We start from the raw sequence: 22700 nt of genomic DNA, 5'->3' as shown, positions 1-22700 counted from the left end.
TGGAAAATACACCATCAGGTGAGAAAATGAAGTTAGCATTAGCTGTAATTCACAGACCAAATTCAGCTATAAGTGGCAGGTTGGCGCTTATCACATCCCAGATCTGCACCTTTTCAACCTGTAATTTTTTTCTTCAGTAAAATATATTTAGCATTTTAAGATGGCATCACAACGAGTGCTGCCCAACTTTCAGTCTCATCCTCCGATGTACCAGCCCAGCATATAAATGTTCAAATATGAAGCTTCAAGTGCCTTTGAGCATTTAATAGAAAGGGCCACAGTTCAGTAGTGGAAGGTCCCTGATTCAAACCCTGGCATCTCCAGGTAGGACTGCCTGAAACCCTGGGGAGCTACTGCCAGGCAGTGTGGGTAGTACTCAGCTAGATGGACTCAGTATAAGGCCAGCGTCCTGTGTTCCTTATATGCTGTTTACCAGAAGGTGTGCTCATTTGGAGGAGAAAGCGCGAGAAAGTGTGTGTAATCTGAGTGTTCAGTCTGGATAATGCAGGCCTGATCGTTGCATTTCAAATGGACTTCAACAAATGACTTGAACCCTCCTGTGGCCTAGGTCTCATAATTTCACAAACCCATTTAATTATTCCAGAGATACTATTTTGGAATTGCAGGAATATAATCCATAATAATTTGTAAGGACTGAGGCACAAGCTTTGTTGCACTGTGTTATTTTTTCTGTGTGTTATCTAAATTTTAGAAAACTATTTCTCCATATACAGTGCCTTGCAAAAGTGTTGCTCTCATATTACTCAATTACAAATGGTGCGTTGTCATTTTGTTCTGTAGGGTATTTTATTTTGAAACACTGAAACTCAAAATCAATTACTGTAAGGTAACATTGGTTTTATGTTGGGAAACGTTAGTAAGAGAGAGAAAAAAACTGAAACATGTTGCTTACATAAGTATTCAACCGTCACACATTAATTAGAGCCACCTTTTGCTGCAATAACAGCTTTAAGTCTTTTGGGATAGGGAAGTACCAGCTTTGAACATAGCGTCGGGGGGGATTTTGGCCCATTCTTCATGGCAGATTCGCTCCAGGTTATTCAGGTTGGTTGGACATTGCTTGTGGACCATAATTTTCAAAGAGCGCCACAGATGCTCAATGGTATTGAGATCAGGACTTTGACTGGGCCACTGCAGGACATTCACCTTTTTGTTCTTGAGCCACTCCAATGTTGCTTTGGCCTTGTGCTTGGGATCATTGTCCTGCTGAAAAGTAGATTTCTTCCCAAGCCTCAGTTTTTGAGTGGACTGAAGCAGGTTCTCTTGCAGTATTTCCCTGTATCTTGCTCCATCCATTCTTCCTTCAATTTTAACAAGATGCCCAGTCCCTGCTGATGAGAAGCATCCCCCCGGAATTATCCTGCCACCAGCATACTTCACTGTAGGGATGGTGTGTCTTGAGACATGGGCAGTGTTAGATTTGTGTCACACATAGCGCTTTGAGTTTTGGCCAAAGCTCTATCTTGGTCTCATCTGACCACAAAACCTTTTCCCACATAGCAGCTGGGGCACTCTCATGCTTTCTGGCAACTCCAGACGTGCTTTCAGATGGTACTATTTGAGTAACGGCTTCTTTCTTGCCACCCTGTCCTACAGGCCAGTGTTATGCAGAGCTCTTGATATGGTTGACAGGTGCACCATTACTCTTCTCCTAGCTACTGAACACTGTAGCTCCTTCAAAGTTATTGTTGGCCTCTCTGTGGCTTTTCTCACAAATCTCCTTCTTGTTCGAGCGCTGAGTTTTTTTTTTTTTTTTTCAATAGTTTTTATTCAGATTTTCATAAAACATACAAGACGAAATCATGAAACATTCAAAGACAAAAAACAAAATCAAAAATAGTTAAACAAAAAAAAAAAAAAAGAAAAAAAAAAACAAAAATAAAAAATAAAGAGTAAAATATTGACTTCCCATTTGTCAAAGATCAAATCAGTTATAAGTCTATAATATATAACAATCCTGTCTCTTAAGTCATATTATAAAATCACTTTCCTCCAGTAGTTATCTTACTTAATCATCAAATCTCATAAACATTACTTTATTCTTTCCACAAAAAGTCAAAGAGAGGTTTCAATTCTTTAAGAAATATATCTATCAATTTTTTTTTCCAGATAAGCATATCGATTAATCCATCTCATTACTAATTATGATAATCTTATTGTCAAAACCATAGTCAAAATAAACATTTCAATTAATCCATCACATCAGAATCTGTTAGGTTCAGTAGTTTCAGTAGCCATTGTTCTATTATCCCTATTAGTTCCATTTTCCATCTTCCATCTTCAGTAGTCTTGTTAAGTCCAGTAATTTCAGTATCCAATCTTCCATTATCAGTATTCCATAATAATCTTGCTGTCAAAGCCATAGTCATATAGTAAGAGTCTGATGGGAATTACCTCTATCCCAAATATTTTCTTGCCATCCATTCTGAATAGGTTGCTGAAATACTGCTGTAAAATCATATCTCTGTTCTTTTTTTCAAAATACACTGGGTCATCTCTTGAAAGTTTTTCCATTGTCACATGGCTGCAGTTAATTCCATAGATTTTCTCTATATTGGGCTCCATCACATCAATCCAGTCCAGAAGATTATCCATGCCATTGATAACTTTATCTCTAGAATCTTCATTAATTTCTTCAGAGATAACATTGAGTTCCAAACAATAGATTTTATTTCTAAAGTCCATAGACTCCAAATCTTGTTCCTGTTCCACGTTTGTTCCAATCTCCGGGATCTCCTCTCTCACAGGGACCCCTGTTCCAGTCTCCAGGGTCTCCTCTCTCACAGGGACCCCTGTTCCAGTCTCCAGGGTCTCCTCTCTCACAAGGACCCCTATGTCTTTAATCTCCTGTGTCTCCAAACAATAGATTTTGTTTCTAAAGTCCATAGACTCCAAATCTTTTTCCTGTTCCACGTTTGTTCCAATCTCCGGGGTCTCCTCTCTCACAGGGACCCCTTCCAGGGTCACCTGTTCGAGCGCTGAGTTTTGAGGGACGGCCTTTTCTTGGCAGTGCCTGGGTGGTGTGATGCAGCTTCCACTTCCTGATTATTGATCCAGTTGTGCTCATTGGGATATCCAAACACTTGGATATTAGTTGGTACCCTTTTCCTAATCTATGCATTTATATTACATTATCTCTCACTTCTATAGAATGCTTTTTGGTCTTCATTTTCCTTCAGATCCACAGCTTGACCAATGATCCTTCAACAGTGGGGGTTTTATCCTGACAATGTGACAGCAAGTTTACTGGTTCACAGGTGGAGGCCAATGGTAAGGTAATTGTGTCCTCGATAGAGCAATTTCTTTCATCTGTGTAAACTAGGAGCTTCCACAGCACAGTGTTTGAATACTTATGCAAGCAACATGTTTCAGTTATTTTTATGTTTCTTACAAACATTTCCCAACATAAAACCAATGTCACCTTATAATTGATTTTGAGTTTCAGTGTTTTAAAATAAAATATCGTACAGAACAAAATTATAATGTACCATTTGTAATTCAGTAATATGAGAGCATTGGTCAAGGGTCTGAATACTTTTGCAAGACACTGTACGGTAGGGCCCCACTCATACGGTGGGTTACGTTCCGGCCCCCCACTGTAAAGTGAAAAACACTGTAAAGCGGAACCCATTGAATAGAATGCTGCGTGATGCCCAAAAACTGCCGTAAAAGCAGAACAAGCGCCGTATGAGCAGGGCTTTAGTCTAATTGCGTCAAATTGAGACCGCTGTATTAGCGAATCGCTGTAAAGTGGGGCCTTACTGTATATATTTTGAAACAGCTGTTCTGCACATTGTACAGTTAAATGAATGTAGATGAGGCACAGTTCAGGTTGTGATCTTTATTTTACAACAGAAAAAATATATTCACCCAACTTGAAAAATTAAGCTCTACTTTTATGTCACTTTTGAGGCATGCTGCCTGTCCAGTTGGAAGTAATACCAAAGCACATTCAGTGGAGATTTAGTCCTGAGTAAGTATTGGTAGGTTTGCAGCTTAAACCCATACTCCCAAACATATGAGCTATTACATTGTGGTGTAGTTATTAGAATAGTTATTAGACAAGGACCTGGTGCAAATCCCACTCAACCATAAAATTGGGTAACCTTTGATCAGCCGCATTCTCTCTAACCTACCTCACAGGGTTGTTGTGAAGGTAAAAATGGGGAGGAGGACAACCATCTATGCCACCTTGAGCTCCTTGGAGGAAGGTTGGGATATAAATGTAATGATAAACAGACAAACAAATAAATATGATACCCTGTTTTGCTACTTTCATTCACAAGTCCTGGCATGTGCTAAAGAGACAGACCATTAAGATTGAGTAATTCCAGAATTTTGCAATTATAACTCAGGCAAATTTCTTCCAACTTTATTACCTTGATATGGTGATTTAAAACTGTAAACAAAAAATAAAGGTACTGAGCTCCGTCTGATCAGTCTGACCAACTACCTTCTCGCATAGCCAGACCATAGCTGACATGACACAGGAATAATTGAGAGAAGTAGACAGGGTGTGATGATGGAGGTTGTAGTCCACATTGGATGCCTCTGGTTTCTATAAACTGCCCAGAAAACTTGGCTGGGTGGGTGATATACAAATGTAATAAATAAATAAACAGAAGAAACTTAATACCTAGCCATAAACAAATATATGTAAAGTGGGAGCAAAAATGTTGTTAATTAATTCTATCCACTGAAGGAACAATAGTTGTACCCTGAGGTCAAATATTAGGACTACTGGGTGGTAGTCAGCTAATGAGACATGTCAGTGGAAGGGTTTCTGCTTGCACAACAGGACTTCCCCCAACACATGCCCTGCTCCAGAGGGTTGGGGGAGCCCTAGCACACATTTAGGGGGTGCTGCAGGAGGAGAGGGGGAGACATCTGATTGAGCAAGTGGGACTTGTGCTGATGGGACAGACGCTTACTTAGTGCTATGTGGGATACAAGCTAGCATATCCTAACTGTGTGATCAGCTCAGCAAGAGAATTATCTGCCTTTGGAAATATAATGACATCATATTCCTTGAAGGTCTAAAAAGAAAAAAGAGGAACTGTTGTGAGGGGACATCTGTTATGGATGTTTAAAACATGGTTGATCCTGTTCTTGAGCAAAGGGGTGGACTCTGTTATTCTTTCAACTTTATGATTTTGGGAGGGCTAAGGGGAATGCTAAGAATTGCCCCAATATCAACATTTATGAAGGAGATAATTTCTGGATCATTGAACCATACTACTTGCTGGATCTTTGTGTAAAAACAGAGAGGTGGTTGAAGTAAATGGAAACAAATGTTTGGATTCTTGAAAAAGCCTCTCTAAAGATTTAAAACAATATAACAAATTCACTGGCAAAATGAATTGGTATTCTTTAAAAATGATAGCATTTGTGCCAGGCACCCTAACTCTAAACATATTTGCCAGAATATCTGTATCTGGCATCAGTTTAACCTTCCAACAAATGCAGGCTCAACAGCTCCTCTGTGATGTTGCCCTGATGCCACACTGACCTTAAGCTCATATTTGATGGTGTACTGCAAGCCTATGAGATGTTCAAAATGTCTTTCTTGCAATCACTTAGGCAGTGGACAGCCCTGAAACCACAGCAGCTCCTCTTGAGATATAATTTTCCGTTTTAGAATTCTATCGTTCTCAGCAACTGAAACCTGCTGTTTTAAAAGTGCTGGAGACAAACATCTATTTCTAGTACCTAAGCAATTCATTATTATGCATAAATTCTACCTCACAATACTTGAAACAAAGAGAACAGCAAGCAAAGCATAATTCCTTCTTTGGGGAAAAATAAATAAATAAAACACTGCCTGTTTTAATTCCATTTTGGGGCCTGATTCTGCAGTTCTCAGCCAAAACTGCAACTGATTTGGGATGCTTGCCTGAATCTAGCTGAGGCCCTTACAGTTGTGAAAACCTGTCTTATGTACATGAATGTTTTGTTCCATTTGTTTATCGTTTTTAATGAACACCTCCATTTTTTAAAAAAAACATAACAAAAATTTCAAAACAATTAAAAAACCCCTACTGTGTAGCAACCTTTTCTTCACTGGCTCCCACTTGGCAGCCGTCTCCCTTGACCCAAGACAGAGGCCATTGTTAAGGCTATAACACATTTACATATTTTGCAATAAAACATCAGTTATTTGCATTACTGTGTCAAGTTTTATTTGATTCTTTCACCTAAAAATGACTCATTTTCCTTTCTTGTATTTTTTTAAAAAACCAAACTACTCTAAGCTTGTTTGAGAATAATCAAAAATTGCCCATTTAGCTAGAAGTCATTTTCTTTTCAAAAGGCAAATGTTATTTAATCTTTCAGCTGTTCATTGTGCCATCATAAATACTTTCTTTTCAGCACAGTTGTGGGGACTGAAATGAGCCCACTAATTGCCTCCCATTTCGACTGACATGTGGTGGTTTAGTGGAAAGGGAACACAGCAGGGAGAAGGAAATAGGAGGCTGAGAAAATGAGAGCTAATTATTTTCACTGCCTCATGTCAGGCTCTGTGTCAGCCTTGTTTTTACAAACTGGAAGGTTTAGCACTAAATAAAACAAACTGGCGTCATGTTTTTATATACTGGCAGTGTCATGGAAGCAGCTGCACATCTCAAAGACAATATAATGCCTGCGTTCGCATGGACACCATCTGACAGCCACCGTGAGCCACTACTAATGAGGATATCACAGTGGTGCCAAGTGAAAGGTGCTGAATTATGTATGATTCTTCATCAGTACAGCAATAGTCCTGTACATCATTATGAGACATTGTTTTGCTGAAAGAGATTAAAACATTCTTAGTTCCAGACCCTGCAACCTAAACACACTACAAGAGGTTATTAATGGAATTTTGAGGGAGAGTTTCTTGCAGATTTCTTTTTTAGGGTTTTTTTTTAATCTCTCTCTCTCTTCCTCTCTCTCTCTCCCCCCCCCTCTCTCTCAAGGGACAAAGCAGTGGTGGGTCATGACACCATATATAAAGAAGAGAAGCAAATTAACCATACTTGTGTTATCTCCCTTTAAATCTGGCATAATAAAATGTAGTGTAGCAGAGTTAGCCTTAATGATAAATAACCCAGGTGCTAACACTATAGATGTTCCAACTCTTATTGCTTTTAAAACAGCAGGTTTCAGCAGCTGAGATGGATAATAGCGAAGAATGTAAAGGAGCTACTGGGAGCCTAAATTATCAACATGCTACTACTTTTAATACCAGCATGATCAGGTTTTTTCCATGTTTGTTTTATCTTACATTACATCTTATATTTTTCAATACTCAGTTGCCCACTAAGATGGCACTTCCATTTTTCTCTCATTTATTTTCCTTTTTTAGTTTGCTGTAACTCTTAAAAAAAGGATTCTAAAATATATAAAATTCATTCTAAATATAGGCCTCTTTCAAGATTGAACATAACCCCCCCCCAAAGTTCTAAATTTCTACAACATAAAATGTTCTTTATTTGTCCAAATTCTTTGACATCACAGTGGGGTTCAACATCTGGGTAATGTAATGTAAGAGATGATCACCATGTTAAAGAAGTAACTTGACTTTTTAAACTGTCACCACCATTACAAATTTGATAATTTGTGGCTTGGAGTGTGTTTCATACTTGCTTTCTCTTTCCACAACCATCTTCAAACTCTACAGAATTTTTCAGTTAGTTTTAATATTTGTTTCATTATGATGCAATACAACTGCTCCTTCATTTTTTAAAGAGCGTCAGTATTACAGTTTGATGCTACAATCTGCTATTCTGAGGCATTAGAGATCATAGGAAGGAATTTAATAGCTGACACAATACAACCCTAGCCTCTGCAAAATCTATATTAAATAATGATATAATATAAAAATCTATAATAAAAATAATATAATATTGCTTTTATGAAGTGTTCTTCACATCTTAGTAACACATACAATAATGTAAGGTAGGCCAATAATAATAATTGCCATGTTTACGTGTAATGCTAAACCATGGTTTACCACTACATAAATGAGCTGGAACAAGCCTGAGCAAAGGATCAGGCTCTTGCATGCTCCCGTCCTGTTGCATGGCATAAGGATTTTGGCTTAGCATTACATTAGAACCAGAGATGTAAAAACAATCCCTCTGCTTAATTAAACAAGTAAACTTCATGATCTCTGGCTTGAAGTTGGCTTGTTCTGAAACTTACCCATTTGTTTTAAACCATGATCTCTGCTTCAGATATAACACTAAGCCAGGATTCTGCAAAAAAAATGCTAAACTCTTTTCATAGCACTAATTGATGGTTTAGTGCTGTGCATGAGTGCAGCCAGTCTCTGTTGCAGTGCCTCTTCTCTTGTGGCCCATATATAGTAAAACCATTATGCATGAGGGGCTGTTTGATTCTGGACAGCAGGGGCAAATAGGAATAGGATGCCCACAACTCCTTCTTCCTGATCTAAAGGGCTAATGGATCCACTGAGTAGGTAGTGCTGCTCCTGGTCCATTTTGAGTAGTATATAGGGCTATTAGAGTGATTTAAATGGTCAGTGTAATACATCACTTGACCTGCTTTAGATACAGTTTTAGCTACTAGTATACAGACATAAGTGGCAATTGTAGTTTTTTTGTGAGAAACGCTGGGAAACCTTTGTGAAGGGTACTGTATTACCTCTTCCTCATTTTAAAAAAAACCTTTATAACCTTTCTTTTAACTATTTCCCAATGGAAACAGTTCGGAGGGAAATCAGTAGGAGAGATTTATGCTGGTTTATGAGCTGGTCTAAATCTCTCCCTGGTTTCAAGGGCGTATCAGGTGGCCAGAAAGGCTTTGTGTCCAAGCCATTTCCCATTCCTCCCCTGACATGCACTCAAATTGCTCCAAGATTACTCCTTTTTGGCCCTACCTGTCTGTAGAGCCAGGGTGTGGCATATTTCTGCAGCAATCGATCTCCTTCTCTGAGGTTGTATGTATTGTGAGGTCCCAGGAACACCTTCCCAGGTGCCATAGGACTGCAGCCTTATGATGCTTTTATGGAAGTTGGGTCTGTGTTAATATACAACTGAGAATCCATAATTTGTTCCACTATGTCCTATAATTTGCCCTATCCTGCTTTGAATAACAGAAGTATATAACCTTCCTCTTTCAACAAGCCTTTTAAGTTGAGACCTTATCTCAGTCTGCTTCTGTGTTGGAATTGCTTTTTAATATGTTTTTAAACCTTTTTTTAAAAAACAACCAGTTTTTAACCTTTTTTTCTTTTTAAAGATGTCTTGAAAGCTTTTTAAAAATGTTTTTAAAGAAGTTTTGTTTTAATGCATTTTAAAGCTATTGCATTTGGACTATTTTTGTGAACCGCTTTGAGCACATGTGTATTTGTGGAAAATGTGGTATATAAATAACTTTAATAATAATAATAATAATAATAATAATAATAATAAAGTCTGTTCTTATGATTTTTTTAAGTGTTTTTAGTGCTTTTGTTTGCCGCCCTGGGCTCCTGCTGGGAGGAAGGGCAGGATATAAATCAAATAATAAATAAAAATAAATAAGTATATAGTGAGAAAACCAGTAAGTGGTTATTACAAAATAAGGGATATGGAATCTGTGGCCCTCCAGTTGTTGTTGGACTCCAATAATTTCCAGCTAGCAAGGCCAGTGGTCAAGGATGATGGAAGTTGCAGTTCAGCATCTAGAGGTCCACAGGTTTCTTATCCCTATACACACACAGGATTAAGTCCCATTGAAATCAGCTTACTTTGCAGTAAACATGTTTAGCGTTGAACTGTTACTACCATATATTAAGCTGCTTTTTTGTACTGGTGCTATAACTTCAACTTGACAGAGGACTTTTAATTTTATCTTGTCTTATTTTATCTTGGAGAGCCAGTGTGGTGTAGTGGTTAGAGTGTTGGACTACAACCTGGGAGATCAGGGTTTGAATCCCCACACAGCCATGAATCTCACTGGGTGACCTTGGGCCAGTCGCTGCCTCTCAGCCTCAGAGGAAGGCAATGGTAAACCCGCTCTGAATACCGCTTACCATGAAAACCCTATTCATAGGGTCGCCATAAATCAGGATTGACTTGAAGGCAGTCCATTAATTTTTTAAAATTTTATCTTATTGCATATTCAATGACTGTGTTAAGCATTTGTTCTCCATATTCCAAAATTTTCAACAACAGTCAGATCATTGCAAATGTTTACATTCTTTCTGTTCCAAGAACTTTGTAAGTGATTGAGCTATTGCCCCAATCTCTAGTAAAGTTAAGGTGTCCTGTGACCTCTGCTCCAGTCCCTTGTTACTCATATCCTGTGAGGCAAGGTCATTGTAAGCTACACTTTTAATTTATCAGCAATTCCATGTTTTGCAACTGTATACTAGTGTAGTAGGCTACCTTGTGACATTAAACTTTTGTGGTCAAATAGGCATAGCCTGTAGCTTTTTGTTTGGATGTATTGAAAGTTACAGTTGATATAAAGGAATTGTACAAAAAGAAAATATTCAGGTTCACATGCAGGTTTTCAGGGCACAGAAGATAAAAATGGATAGGCAGCAGGGTTAAATAAACACATATAACAAAGTCTAATGTTAATATATTTAATTATACAAAATTATCAAAATGGTATGGCTCTGTCCTATGCTGGCAGCAGTGCAGTTTTATTTCAGATCTCCTAAATGTTTGTCCTTGGATTGACTCCGTAAGATGTAATGGCTCAATGCTAACTGGAGTTGAAAGCCTTTTTTGAGGGTAGATACAGTAGCAAGCCCCTGGGGAGTCATGAAGTAGCTGAGATCATTTTCTGGCAGCTATGCTGCAATGCCTAATTATCCTGACTACAGTGATACATGCTAACATGGGTTATTCTCATGCGGGAAGAAGACTGGCCCATTTCTTTAAAGTTTTGTTGAAACTGAACTGTTATTCATGATTGTGTTTTCATATTTTATAAGATTTTAAATATTTTATATGTATGTTAGCTGCATGGGCTTTAGGAAAAGCAATATACACATTTTAAAATACACAAAAATTTACTGGTATCCAATGTAAAACAAGGCCCTCACTATTGGATCACATGCCTTAAATGGATGCTAATTGCTGTTTGTAATGTAAAACCTTGTCCCCAATATCCTGGTTTTCTTTGGTGTTCAGTTAACAAAAAAGAGGAAGTTTGGTGTGATGGACAGATTGCAGGACTTGGATTAGGGACATTTAGATTCAAATCCATGCTAGGAAGTTCACTGAAGTTGTTTTCACACTAGTGCCCTTTAATGCTGCTAAGGGATTGCTTTCTTCTAATGAGCTTGAAGCAGATTTAAAACAAACATAGCATTTAATATAGTGCTACATCAGTGCCCTTTCCAGTGGTCAAGACTCTTCTATAATGTTTACTCACAAGTAAGTCCCATTCATTAAAGAACCTTCCTAATGTTAAGTAAAAGTTTCCTCCTTACTGGTCTTTTTCATTTGTTGTTTCCTGTGAATCACAGCTGGAAGAGTAGTGATGAATAACCTCTTAATTGCTCCAATGTCAGTCTTAATTCATAATTCATAGGCAATAAAATTTAATTAAATTTAATTAAAGGCACAAAAGCCTTGAAAAGCCTCAGTAGTGCTTCCTTGGCCACACTAGATTGCTGGTGCAGCAAAAGTGTTTTAATCTTTATTTATCACTCTTTAAAAGCATGATGTCAACACAGAAAACAGTGGACCGTGGCTATTTGCCACCAGCATTGTCTGAATCCACTGTAAAAAGTGAATGAACACAGGATAGGGTAGTGTTGAAGGAACTTGTGTGACTTTGAGCCAGTCACACTGTCATGGGGTTATAGTAAGGATGGTAAGTCCAATGTATGTTGCCCTGAGCTTCTGCGAGGAAGGGATACAATGTATAGTATCCTGCAGATAGTATTTCACCACAAGGTTCCATATGAATGTAGGAATCGGACTTTTAGTGTGGCAGCACTTACCCTTTGGAACTCCCTACCCTTATATCAGACAGGTACAATCTTTCATCTTTTTTGCACCTACTGGAAAATGGAAATGGGCTGCCTTCAAGTCAATCCCAACTTATGGCGACCCTATGAATAGGGATTTTATGGTAAGCGGTATTCAGAGGGGGTTTACCATTGCCTGCCTCTGAGGCTAGTCCTCCCCAGCTGGCTAGGGCCTGCTCAGCTTGCCACAGTTGCACAAGCCAGCCCCTTCCTTGTCCACAACTGCCAGTTGGGGGCAACTGGGCTCCTTGGGACTATGCAGCTTGCCCACCGCTGCACAGGTGGCAGGGCACGTAACCCTGAGCCACTCACTGTGGGGGTGATATTTAGTTGGCCCTTGACACCCAGGAGACACAAGTGGGGATTTAAACTCACAGACTCTGGACTCTCAGCCAAGCTCTCCTCCCCACTGTGCTATACCAGCTGTGTGCACCTACTGAAGACCTTACTTTTTTTAACATGGAGATTTTTATTCCAGTCAGTACCTCTATTGGATTTGAAATGGTTGATTTTTGTTAATTGCTCTGAAATGTCTTTGTGTATGAGAGATTCATAAATACATTAGACAGAATAATTTGAAAAGTCATGTTTTAATGCCACTTGCTGTTGATTTGTGAATTTGGCTAATTTGCTTATTAAAACAGTCTTCAACGGTTGCTTCCAAAATAACAAGCGAGATGTGTTTAGTTCAAATACCTTCTCTGAACCTTTCAGAAAAACACACTCCAAGTGCAGGCGTAAAAAAATATTATAATTCTGGTGGCATTTGCTTATAACAAGCCTTCCTGATGCCCTCCAGCTGTTTTGGACTACAACTCCCATCAGTTCTAGCTATCACAGATATTGTAGCTGGGGCTGATGGGAATTGTAGTCATAAATATATGGCGGGCACTAGGCTACGGCAGGCTGTCTTACATGCAGGTCATAGGTCTTTTCAGTTTTGAGACTTGCTTGTTTCTTGTAGCCCATATTTTCTTCCTTGATACTTGATATATTCTTCCAGGGTACTTGAAAGGCTTCCAACTTCCAACCCAGCTGCTGCATTTGTTTTGAGGCTGTGAGCCAGCAAACCAGAGCTTGGAAAAGTTACTTTTTTGAACTACAGCTCCCATCAGCACCAGCCAGCATGGCCACTGGATTGGGCTGATGGGAGTTATAGTTCAAAAAAGTAACTTTTCCAAGCTCTGCAGCAAACCTATATGTACAAACGGAAGAGAATCATGCACAAAAACCTTGTTTCTTTTAAAAATTCCACTGCAGCCACTTGCACTGCTGAAGAGGCAACCTGCTTTTCAGATTAAATTCTAAATTACTGAAAAGTGGATTGTCTTTTTATCATGCGGTAGAAATTTCCAAGAAATCCCTGATCCCCTCAGTATTTTCTTGCTGTTTGGCGATAACTAGGGTGGTCCCCAAATCCATTTAAGAACCACTATTGCTGGCAAATAAGAATTATTTCACAATCAAATGAAGTTTAATTTTGGATACTTTCAATCCTAGGATAATATAAAACTAGAATTTTTTTTGCTTGGAGACAATCTCAATTGTTCCAGTGTCCGATTCTAATAGTTTGTATTTTTTCCCCTATGCTAGGACTGTAAATGGAAAATGTACATGGAGATGGATGGGGATGAGATTGCAATAACTTACATAAAAGATGTGACATTTAACACTAACCTACCTGACAAAGAGATTTTAAAGATGACAAAGGTAAGGTTCTGTTTATGAGCTTGAGACTTTCATGATTGCCTAGATCTCAAAGGTACTAAAATACCACAGCAGCAGACTTTTGTGCCTGTAGAAACTCATTCTGCAGGCAGCTTTTAAGACCCCGCCCCACCCCTTTTCACATTTGTATCATAATAGTTTTTTGTTGTTGTTAACATTCCCTTTTCAGAATTAGTAATAAGAAAGTGATGGCACATGTAGATACAATAATTAAAGTATGTGATTTCTTGGTTCCATAACAGAGTCAATCGTACATCAGTCAACATACAGACTAGTTCTAAATGATAAGAGTGTTCATCAAGGTGTATTAGAAAAATGAAGTGTTGACCTTTGACAGCAATTTGTATTAAAATGGGGAAATAAAACAGACATATTTAGTGGGAAGGAGTCATGAACTGGCCCTATAATTGCCATGATTTCTGTGATCTGGAGAGCTTCCATTTTACAAAGGAAAAAACCCATACCATTCCCACTGTAGAAATGTGCCATTCTGGCAACATAGCACTACAAGCAGAATTGCAACTGGTTTTTCACACTGTTTGGAATATTGCACTTTCTTCTGTGTGATCCTTCCACGATTGGGTCCATTTGAATGTGTGTGACCTGAGCAGCTATTTCATGCTCAGCACACTTTCACTATAACCTTTGTGGTGTGCACCATTTTATCATCCCGTTTATTTTTTAAATCCATCTTTTAATCAATACTAAAATGCTTTTTTAGCAATATCAGTACCACCACTACTTAGCTTCTGCAAATGAAGCCCCTCTGAGCATTCCGTCCTCAAAGCTCTATAACTGCCACCTTGGTAACAGCATTTGTATGTTAGCAGCTGATGAAGGTGGAAGCTGAAACGTTTTGATAATATAATAAAAACCTCTGTTTGGTTAATCACAATTATGTTTATATATATATATATATATATATATATATATATATACACACACACACACACACACACACACACACACACACACAGACAAATTAAAATATTCATGAAATGCCACTTAATAGTGTTATTTTATTTATTTATTTTAAAAATTGATACCTGCTTTTCACCATTTGTGTCCCACAGTGGCTAAAAAAAATACAATGTTATAGCTCTACTACACTAATTTAAAGAGGGTGGGGAGAGGCTATCATTATTTCCAACCAGTACTATTTTAGCTGTATGGTTAATTGCAGTGATTGGATTTTTTTTATTTTTAAAAAATCATTTTCCTAAAATTATCATGATATTGTTGTAGCACTCTGTTCACCGCCCAGAGAGCTATTGCTAGTCGGGCGGTATATAAATTTTAAAAAACAACAACAACAAAAAAAAAACTCTAACACTTAAGTGGAATAGTAGGAAAAGCATTTTAGCACTAATTAAAACATGAAAGCAAAATAAATGGGCTGAGAAAATGGCACCCACCATGTGCAGCTATGATAGGTTCAGCGTGACCAGTATGCCAATGCCCACATCAAAACTCCACTCTTTAATAAAGAAGAGCACAGAGTGCATCTACACTTATGGAGACTGCAATACTCCTGTTCTGAAGAAGTTGGGCTTTCTGCTATCTGGGAAAAGACGGAATAACCACACAAAAAATATGGGAACAGTTGAGTGGTTTACAGCATCATAGGAATGTCCCATAAATATTGAATGACTGAACAATGGGCAATTTTACACTAAGTGCCTAGTGTGAAAGTACCCCTAGATTCAACCTGCTTCCAAGCATGTTCTCTTCCAGCCTTCCTCAGTCTGGTGTCTTCTCTATATTTTGGACTACACCTCCCATCATCCCCGACTTTTGGCTATGCTGGCTGGGACTGATGAGAGTTATAGTCCAAAACAGCAAGAGGGCACCAGATTGAGGAAGGCTGTTTTATTCATTGTCTGAAATCCTGTTGGTCACACCATCTTCTGGTCCAAGATTATAGGATAGCTGTAATTGGGCACTAGCATATTCCACTTTCAAAAAACTAACAGCACAGACATACTTAAAATTGCAGGTTACAAGCAGAACTTAAACTAGTTTGGGTTTGCAGTACAAATTGCCCCAAGTAAAATCCTCTTTAGGTGTATTTGTTTTTGTGTGTTAGGTTTACATCCAACCTTTCCTCCCAAAGAGGGTCCAGAATGGCTAACAAAATAATACAATAAACCATAAAAACATCAACCAATGGAAATGGGCTGCCTTCAAGTCAATTCCGACTTATGGCTACCCTATGAATAGAGTTTTCATGGTAAGCAGTATTCAGAGGAGGTTTACCATTGCCTCCCTCTGAGGCTAATCCTCCCCAGCTGGCTAGGGCCTGCTCAGCTTGCCACAGCTGCACAAGCCAGCCCCTTCCTTGTCCGCAGCTACCAGCTGGGGGGCAACTGGGCTCCTTGGGACTATGCAGCTTGCCCACGGCTGCACAGGTGGCAGGGCACGTAACCCCTGAGCCACTCACTGTGGGGTGATCTTTAGCTGGCCCTTGACACCCAGGAGACACATGTGGGGATTTGAACTCGCAGACTCTGGACTCCCAGCCAGGCTCTCCTCCCCACTGTGCTATACCAGCTGTCATTAAAAATGATACCAGTTTATAAAGTTTTTAAAAGTGCAGGGCTATTAAAACAAATCTCTCTTTTAATGAAAATATATTTACAAAGGTCTAAGATCAACTTTACAGATTTCAGAATCTACTCCAGTTAACCATTAAAAGCAAAATTAGTATTCTACATGATGCAACACCCTTGAAGAAAGAGATAAGACCCAGCTGTCATCTTAGGTTCCCACACATACCAAATCTAGGGATCAATTACATACAGAAGTCTTATGTTCCATTGGGTTGCATGCAGATATGTTGTGCTTTTAAATGTCTAAAAACATTCAAAAAGAGCAAACAAAGAGTATGTAACAGAACCAAGCTGTTGTAAGCCACTTTCTCGCAGCCCATCCACCTTCCAACCTGCGAAATGGCACAGGAATTTTTCTTGGCATTGGCAGAGTGATTTTTATATAATTTAAAACTCTCCTACAACCCTCCCCCCCAACACTCATCACATATTTTTCACATGAAGTAAAACCTGAGTTTTTGTAGCTGGTCAAACAGCTGCCCAATCATAGCCATGCTAAAACCTTATGGGCAGATCTCATTTCCACATCAGGAAAGGAGGAGAAAAAACACCATCAAAAGAAACCATGATGTTCTGTTGCTGCACAATTGGATTCTTAGTGCAGTCTTTTCCTCTCTCCATGGCCTACCTACTCTAGTCCCAATTGGCTTTTCATAAGCCTTGCCCTCAAGAGCAATATTGATTGGTCTGTCACCACAGAGTGATTATCTTTTCGTCCAACCATGACAGCTTTTCCCTATTAATGAACAAGACGTGGGAAATTCAAGAGAGGTTTTTCCCACATCCAGTTTTCAGTTTGTCTATCATGGAGTATTTTCCTTGCTCTTGCTCATTTGTTCTGAAAATGTGCTCGGAACTCACAAGGGCTGTGTAGCTTTGGAAAGTGGATAATTTTATTTATTATTTATTTAAGCTATCTATATACCACTTAATCACTGAAGTTTCTAAGTGGTCTAAGTAGATCTCTAGAACTATGCAAGCATGAGTCTAGTGTCTTTTAATCATCCTGGGACAAAGTAATTCACTTTTTAGCAAGAGTTTGAAATAGTTTCTTTTATGTTTAAAATACAGTGAGAGCCTTATTTCCTGATGAGAAATTCAATTTTTATTAATTAATTTTTTACATTGTTTTTATGTATATTGGTCTTAGAAGAAATTCTACAAAGTCCAGTGACCAAGATGCAAATAAGTTCTGTGAATCTAAGAGGACTTTAGTTAGCCTTATTTTCTGAAGCAGTAGCCCACCCTCACCCCCATGCCACATAGCAAGTTTCTTTTAAAAACATAGGGGAATTTTGTCTCTGTGATGTCCACAGAGATAAGTATATGCCAGACACCAGCCCTTAACTTGTTGAGACACTAAGCACAGTTTAAATGTCCCTCAAGTCATAATTAACTGACTTTTGCTGTATTAATGACTGTCACCTTGCCTGTCAAAACTTGAGTTGATAGTTGGGTTGTGATACGAAGCAAGTCCTAATTTTAGGCAAGGCGTTCCTCATCTCAATGTGAGAGAGACATTCTCTCCTGTAAAAGGTGTGTAAACATAGAGAAAAGTCAGTCCTTTCTGTGTAAGTATAACACTAAAATAAGTGAAAGGCCTAGGGTGTGAGGAAATGCTGCTTGCTCAGGTCAGCCTGGCAACGTCTTCTGCATTGTGCCAAGTGATGCATAACTGTGATAGGCACTGAAGTGGTTTAGTCCTCAGTGTACCGTGCAACATGGCCACGCCATGCTGCCAAAAAATTGCTCCTGCTGCAGACAGCATCAGGTGTAGTGGTGGAACTACAGGATCAGGATAATGGACTGGCCCATGTCGCTCTCTGAGAGAGGATTGTTTCTGTAAACACAACTGTTCTAGACATAGCCTAGCTGAGTCACAGAATTGATTTCCTGGATTTTCCCCACAATTATGAAGGATTTTTAAAACAGCTCATATTTTCAGTATTAGAGGCAGGTATGAGACAATGGGTTGAAGCTGGAGTGGCATGAGTGGCATCCTCATTCCCATTGCAGGCCAATCCACTCCACAAAAAGCCACTATGAGGGATCGGAGGGTCTTCTGGAAGAGTGTAGGATATGCCTGTGGGGGGAGGGGGCTTCAGTAAGGAGGAAGGGATAGGAAAGCCTTCAACTTGTGCAACTCTGGGTCCAAGCCTTTGTATTAGAACTCATTTGCTTTGTGTTTTGTAGCCCGGCAGATTAATTTTTAGGGCATATGCCTACGGTTAATACTTCTAACCAGCAGTGAGTATACAATATGTAAATTGGTTCCATAGAAAACAATAAAGGCATGACCAAAACTATAATAGCTAAAAATAAAAATATAAAGGAGAAATCCTCAGTTGATGGGGTTACGTAGTAATACCTGACAACAGTGATGAGTAAAATCACAACTTCACAGAAACAAGGAGTGAAAACAGCTACAACATTATTAGGAAACTGTCAACCATTCATTATATAGTGAAATCAAATAAAAACAATTTAGTAATGGATTTTTTCCAGTGCTAGAATAATGGAAGACGTGCAAGTCAAACCAGACATCGTGGACTAGGTTTTGTACTTTTGTGTTGTATTTTATTTTATTTCACAAAGCTTTTGTGTTTGTGTTCTTTTTGAAAAACATAACGTTGGATATGTAGAAGATCTCAGGTGATTTGTACATTAGGGTGAAAAACAAGAAAAGTATTTTATTTACTTTTTCTCTTTTTTAACAGCCACCGTTTGTAATGGAGAAATGGATTGTGGGAATAGAAGAAGATCAGACTGTGGAATGTATAGTTACTTATGAGGTAAGAGTTTGTGGGAAAAACACTCCGTCCTTTCTGCCTGTAGGGTTTCATAATAAGGACCTGGCATTCCTTAACTTTCTTATCTACTGTAATAAAGGCCAAAAGCTGTAATTAATTTTAAACTACCAACTTCTCATACAAATCTGAATGCTATCTTCAAAAACTGTGCCCAGACACCTAGCTGGGAAAGCTTGCTCCCCTAAGTTAAAAAAAACAACTTTTTTCCTTTTGCGTAATGGTTGGTTTAGGTGGTGTTTGTTGAAGAGACCATCTTTCTTACTTTTTCAGCAAAACGCTAATTAGCAGAGCAGAGGAACAACAGGAGAAGGGCAAGGGCAAGAAGGAAAACATAAAAAAAATCTATAAGCAATTTAGCTGTGTATAATAGGATGGAAATTTGTCTTTGTATGAGTAGGTTTTTGGATACTTACAAAAAAGTGTTTCATAAAGATTAATGAAATATATCACACTGAGGCTAATAATTGAAATTTCAGCTCTGTCCTGTGGCATGGATTCAAGCAGTGAGAGAGCGATATAGGAAAATTCTGGACCTTGCTTGCCTCAGAAGTGAAGAACAGTAGCTTTCTGTTAACAGGAAGAATAACCCTAGGTTCCTTTCAGACTATAGCTCCTCACAGGAATCAGAGCCTGGCAGCAGGATTAAAGAGCTAGCCACTGTAGGCAAGCCACCACAAGGGAACCCCAGCAACAATACCTCCTTAGTGCCTACCTCTTCTAGCAGAAAAGACTATTAACTTAAAGCACTACATGATCTCATAATTACTAAACGATTCTGTTAAAAGTAACCATTAAAATCTTGCCCTTGTTCAGTACTCTATTTTGGGGCGGGGATGGGGGAGAGGAAGTATAATTTAACATCAGACTCAAACATCCTTTGAGATCCAGTTGGAGAAGGATACATGTGAATGTATGGTACCATCAATGTCACAATCCTAAATTCAATGTCTGGACAAACATTGCATGACTATGATGGGTTTTTTATTTTTCCTTCTGGATAAGAGTGTTTGTGTCTCTTGAACAGAATGATGTCAGAACTCCAAAATCTACCAAGCATATCCAGCCAGTGCAGTGGAGTAAAGCAAAACTTCAAGATGAGGTGAAGTCAATACAGCTTAAAATACAGACATCACTCCCAAACTTAGAAGACAACCCTCGGAGCAGATCCAACTCCAGTAAGTTGAAAGATGCAAAGTTTTGAAGCATTAAACAAAAAAAGCGCATTAATATCTGTTTCAGAAAATTACACAGTCCCATAAACTCATCCCATTAACTCAACAAAAACTGAAGGCTTCTTTCTAAAGTGCCCCTTTCGGAAAGAAATGTTTGTCATATTCAGATTTCTTCACCAGCATTCATTACATCAGACTTTTACAGGTGCTACTGATATATTATACAGCCACGACAGCAGCTATATACTATAGCCAGCATGGGTTTTTCACATTCTGCAATGTTAAATTGAAAATACCCCCATGCCATTCTGATGCATCCCATAAGCTCATTTCAAAACAAAACCTTACAAAACTTGTAGTCCTGAACTCAGAAACACTTGCTTAACAACCCTTTCAATTTTCATGGCGATAAACAAAACAGTCAGAAAGAATCGAGAGTTCAAAGTCAAAAGAGAGAGAGAAAAAACCCAGACCCCTTTTGGACTTTGTTCTCTGAGAGTTCTCATAATCTGCTGAAATTCATTAAAACTCAGCCATGCTCACAGAGGACCTGTAATCCTATTACTGACCTTTCCCCATACTCTGACCTTCATCATCTGCAGTTTAAAAGTTAAAAAAATGCCTGGCTGATTTTTAATTAATTTAATAAATTTTGCATTGAACTGAATGAGAATGTTAGGCATGCTCAGTAAGAACCAACTATCAGTGTTCTAAAAGCCAGACTCACAGCTGCTTGGCTTGCCTAATCAGGGGGCCACACCAGACTTTGATTTCATGTGAGACAGTCATGGCTTCCCCCAAAGAATCCTGGGAAGTGTAGTTTGTGAAGGGTGCTGAGAGGAGACTCCTATTCCCCTGACAGAGCTCCAGTGGCCAGAGTGGTTTAACAATCAGCTGCTCTGATTGAAACTATGTGAGGGGAACAGTGCATCTCCTAGCAACTCTCAGCACACTTCATTAACTATACTTCCCAGGCTTCTTTGAGAGAAGCCATGACTGTCTGAAGTGAAATCAAGGTCTGGTGTGGATGTGGCCAGGAACAGCTTTGGTTTAAATTTGGGTGGGAGGCTACATGTGCCTGCTGTAGAATAAAAAGGTGGGGGAAATGCTGAAAACCAATGATACTGTTCACAATGTTTTCCTTTTGGAAAGGAAAGGGGCTTCCCCTCTGCCCAGTGCCCACCCATCCAGTCTCCTCCCCTCCCCCTCCTCCAGGTCACTGTTGGACTATGACCTGGTAGACCAGGGTTCAAATCCCCATACAGCTATGAAGCTCACTGGGTGACCTTGGGCCAGTCACTGCCTCTTAGCCTTAGAGGAAGGCAACTGTAATAGAATACCATTTACCATGAAAACCCTATTCATAGGGTCGCCATAAGTCGGGATCGACTTGAAGGCAGTCCATTTCCATTTTCAAACATGACTGCACAGAAATAAATCCCATGGAACTCAAAAAGTATGCAACTGATCAAACCCACCCTCCTTCTCCTCTCTCCTCCCTCTTGCCCCTCCCCATCCCTATGGTCAGTTTTACCTATCTTAAGCATGATTGCACGGGAGTAAATACCATTGAACTCAAGCATGCAAATGATCAAACGTGCCCTCCCCTGCCCCTTCCTTTGCCCCTCTTCCTCCAATCCCCTCCTTCCCCCTCCTCCTTCCCTCTCCCCTCCCCCTGCTCCTCCCCCATGGTCAGTTTTACCTATCCTAACCATGATTACATAGGAGTAAATCCCACTGAAATCAATAAGCATGCACATGATCAGACCTGGCTTTCCCCTCCTACCCCTCTCCTCCCCTCCCCTCTTCCTTCTTCCCTGCCCACTCCAGCCATCCCTCCCTCCCCCCAGTCAGTTTTACCTATCCTAAGCATGATTGCACAGAAGTAAATCCCACTGAACTCAATAAACATGCAAATGATCAAACCTGTCCTTCTCTCCTCCTCCTCCTTTCTGCTCCCCTCCCCCTCCTCCCTCTGCCCTTCCTTCCCTCCCTTCTCCTCCTCCTCCCCTCCCCATCCCCTGTGGTCAGTCTCACCTATCGTAAGCGTCGCCCAGAGTCTCACCTATCGTAAGCGTTGTACCTATTGTAAATAATAAATTTATTATTTATCTAATAAATAAATAAATAAATAAAGTAAGCATGATTGCAGGGGAGTAAATCCCACTGAACTCAGTAAGCATGCAAATGATCAATCCATTCTAAGCAAGCTTGCACAGGATCCCATTTCTTACCTCCCAGATTAAAAAGCAGAGAAATGTTACCAAATTCTTCCAAGCTACACAGGAAGTGGATTGGACTGTGAAAGACCAACCCAAATTGTGTTTGCATGTTGACGAATTTGTAGGGCAGTACAATATCTCAGAGAGGAGATCCGGTCTCCTGC

The 22700-nt window shown here is 39.3% G+C and overlaps 1 protein-coding gene across 3 annotated transcripts in view; it reads left to right on the top strand.

Annotated features, from left to right (window-relative positions):
* Positions 1 to 22700, top strand: part of MAP3K20 (mitogen-activated protein kinase kinase kinase 20) — a 127371-nt gene that overhangs the window by 100746 nt on the left and 3925 nt on the right. For all 3 annotated transcript variants that reach the window (XM_061608463.1, XM_061608462.1, XM_061608464.1), the window contains exons 17-19: positions 13589 to 13705; positions 19050 to 19124; positions 20167 to 20317. In XM_061608463.1, coding sequence (XP_061464447.1) covers positions 13589 to 13705; positions 19050 to 19124; positions 20167 to 20317 — 343 coding nt within the window. The remainder of the gene's footprint in view (positions 1 to 13588; positions 13706 to 19049; positions 19125 to 20166; positions 20318 to 22700) is intronic.

The sequence above is a fragment of the Rhineura floridana genome, chromosome 2 (assembly GCF_030035675.1).
Source record: "Rhineura floridana isolate rRhiFlo1 chromosome 2, rRhiFlo1.hap2, whole genome shotgun sequence".
Classification (NCBI taxonomy): Eukaryota; Metazoa; Chordata; class Lepidosauria; order Squamata; family Rhineuridae; genus Rhineura; species Rhineura floridana.
Note: the sequence above shows the minus strand (reverse complement) of the source record. Positions and strands in the feature narration are given on the sequence as shown.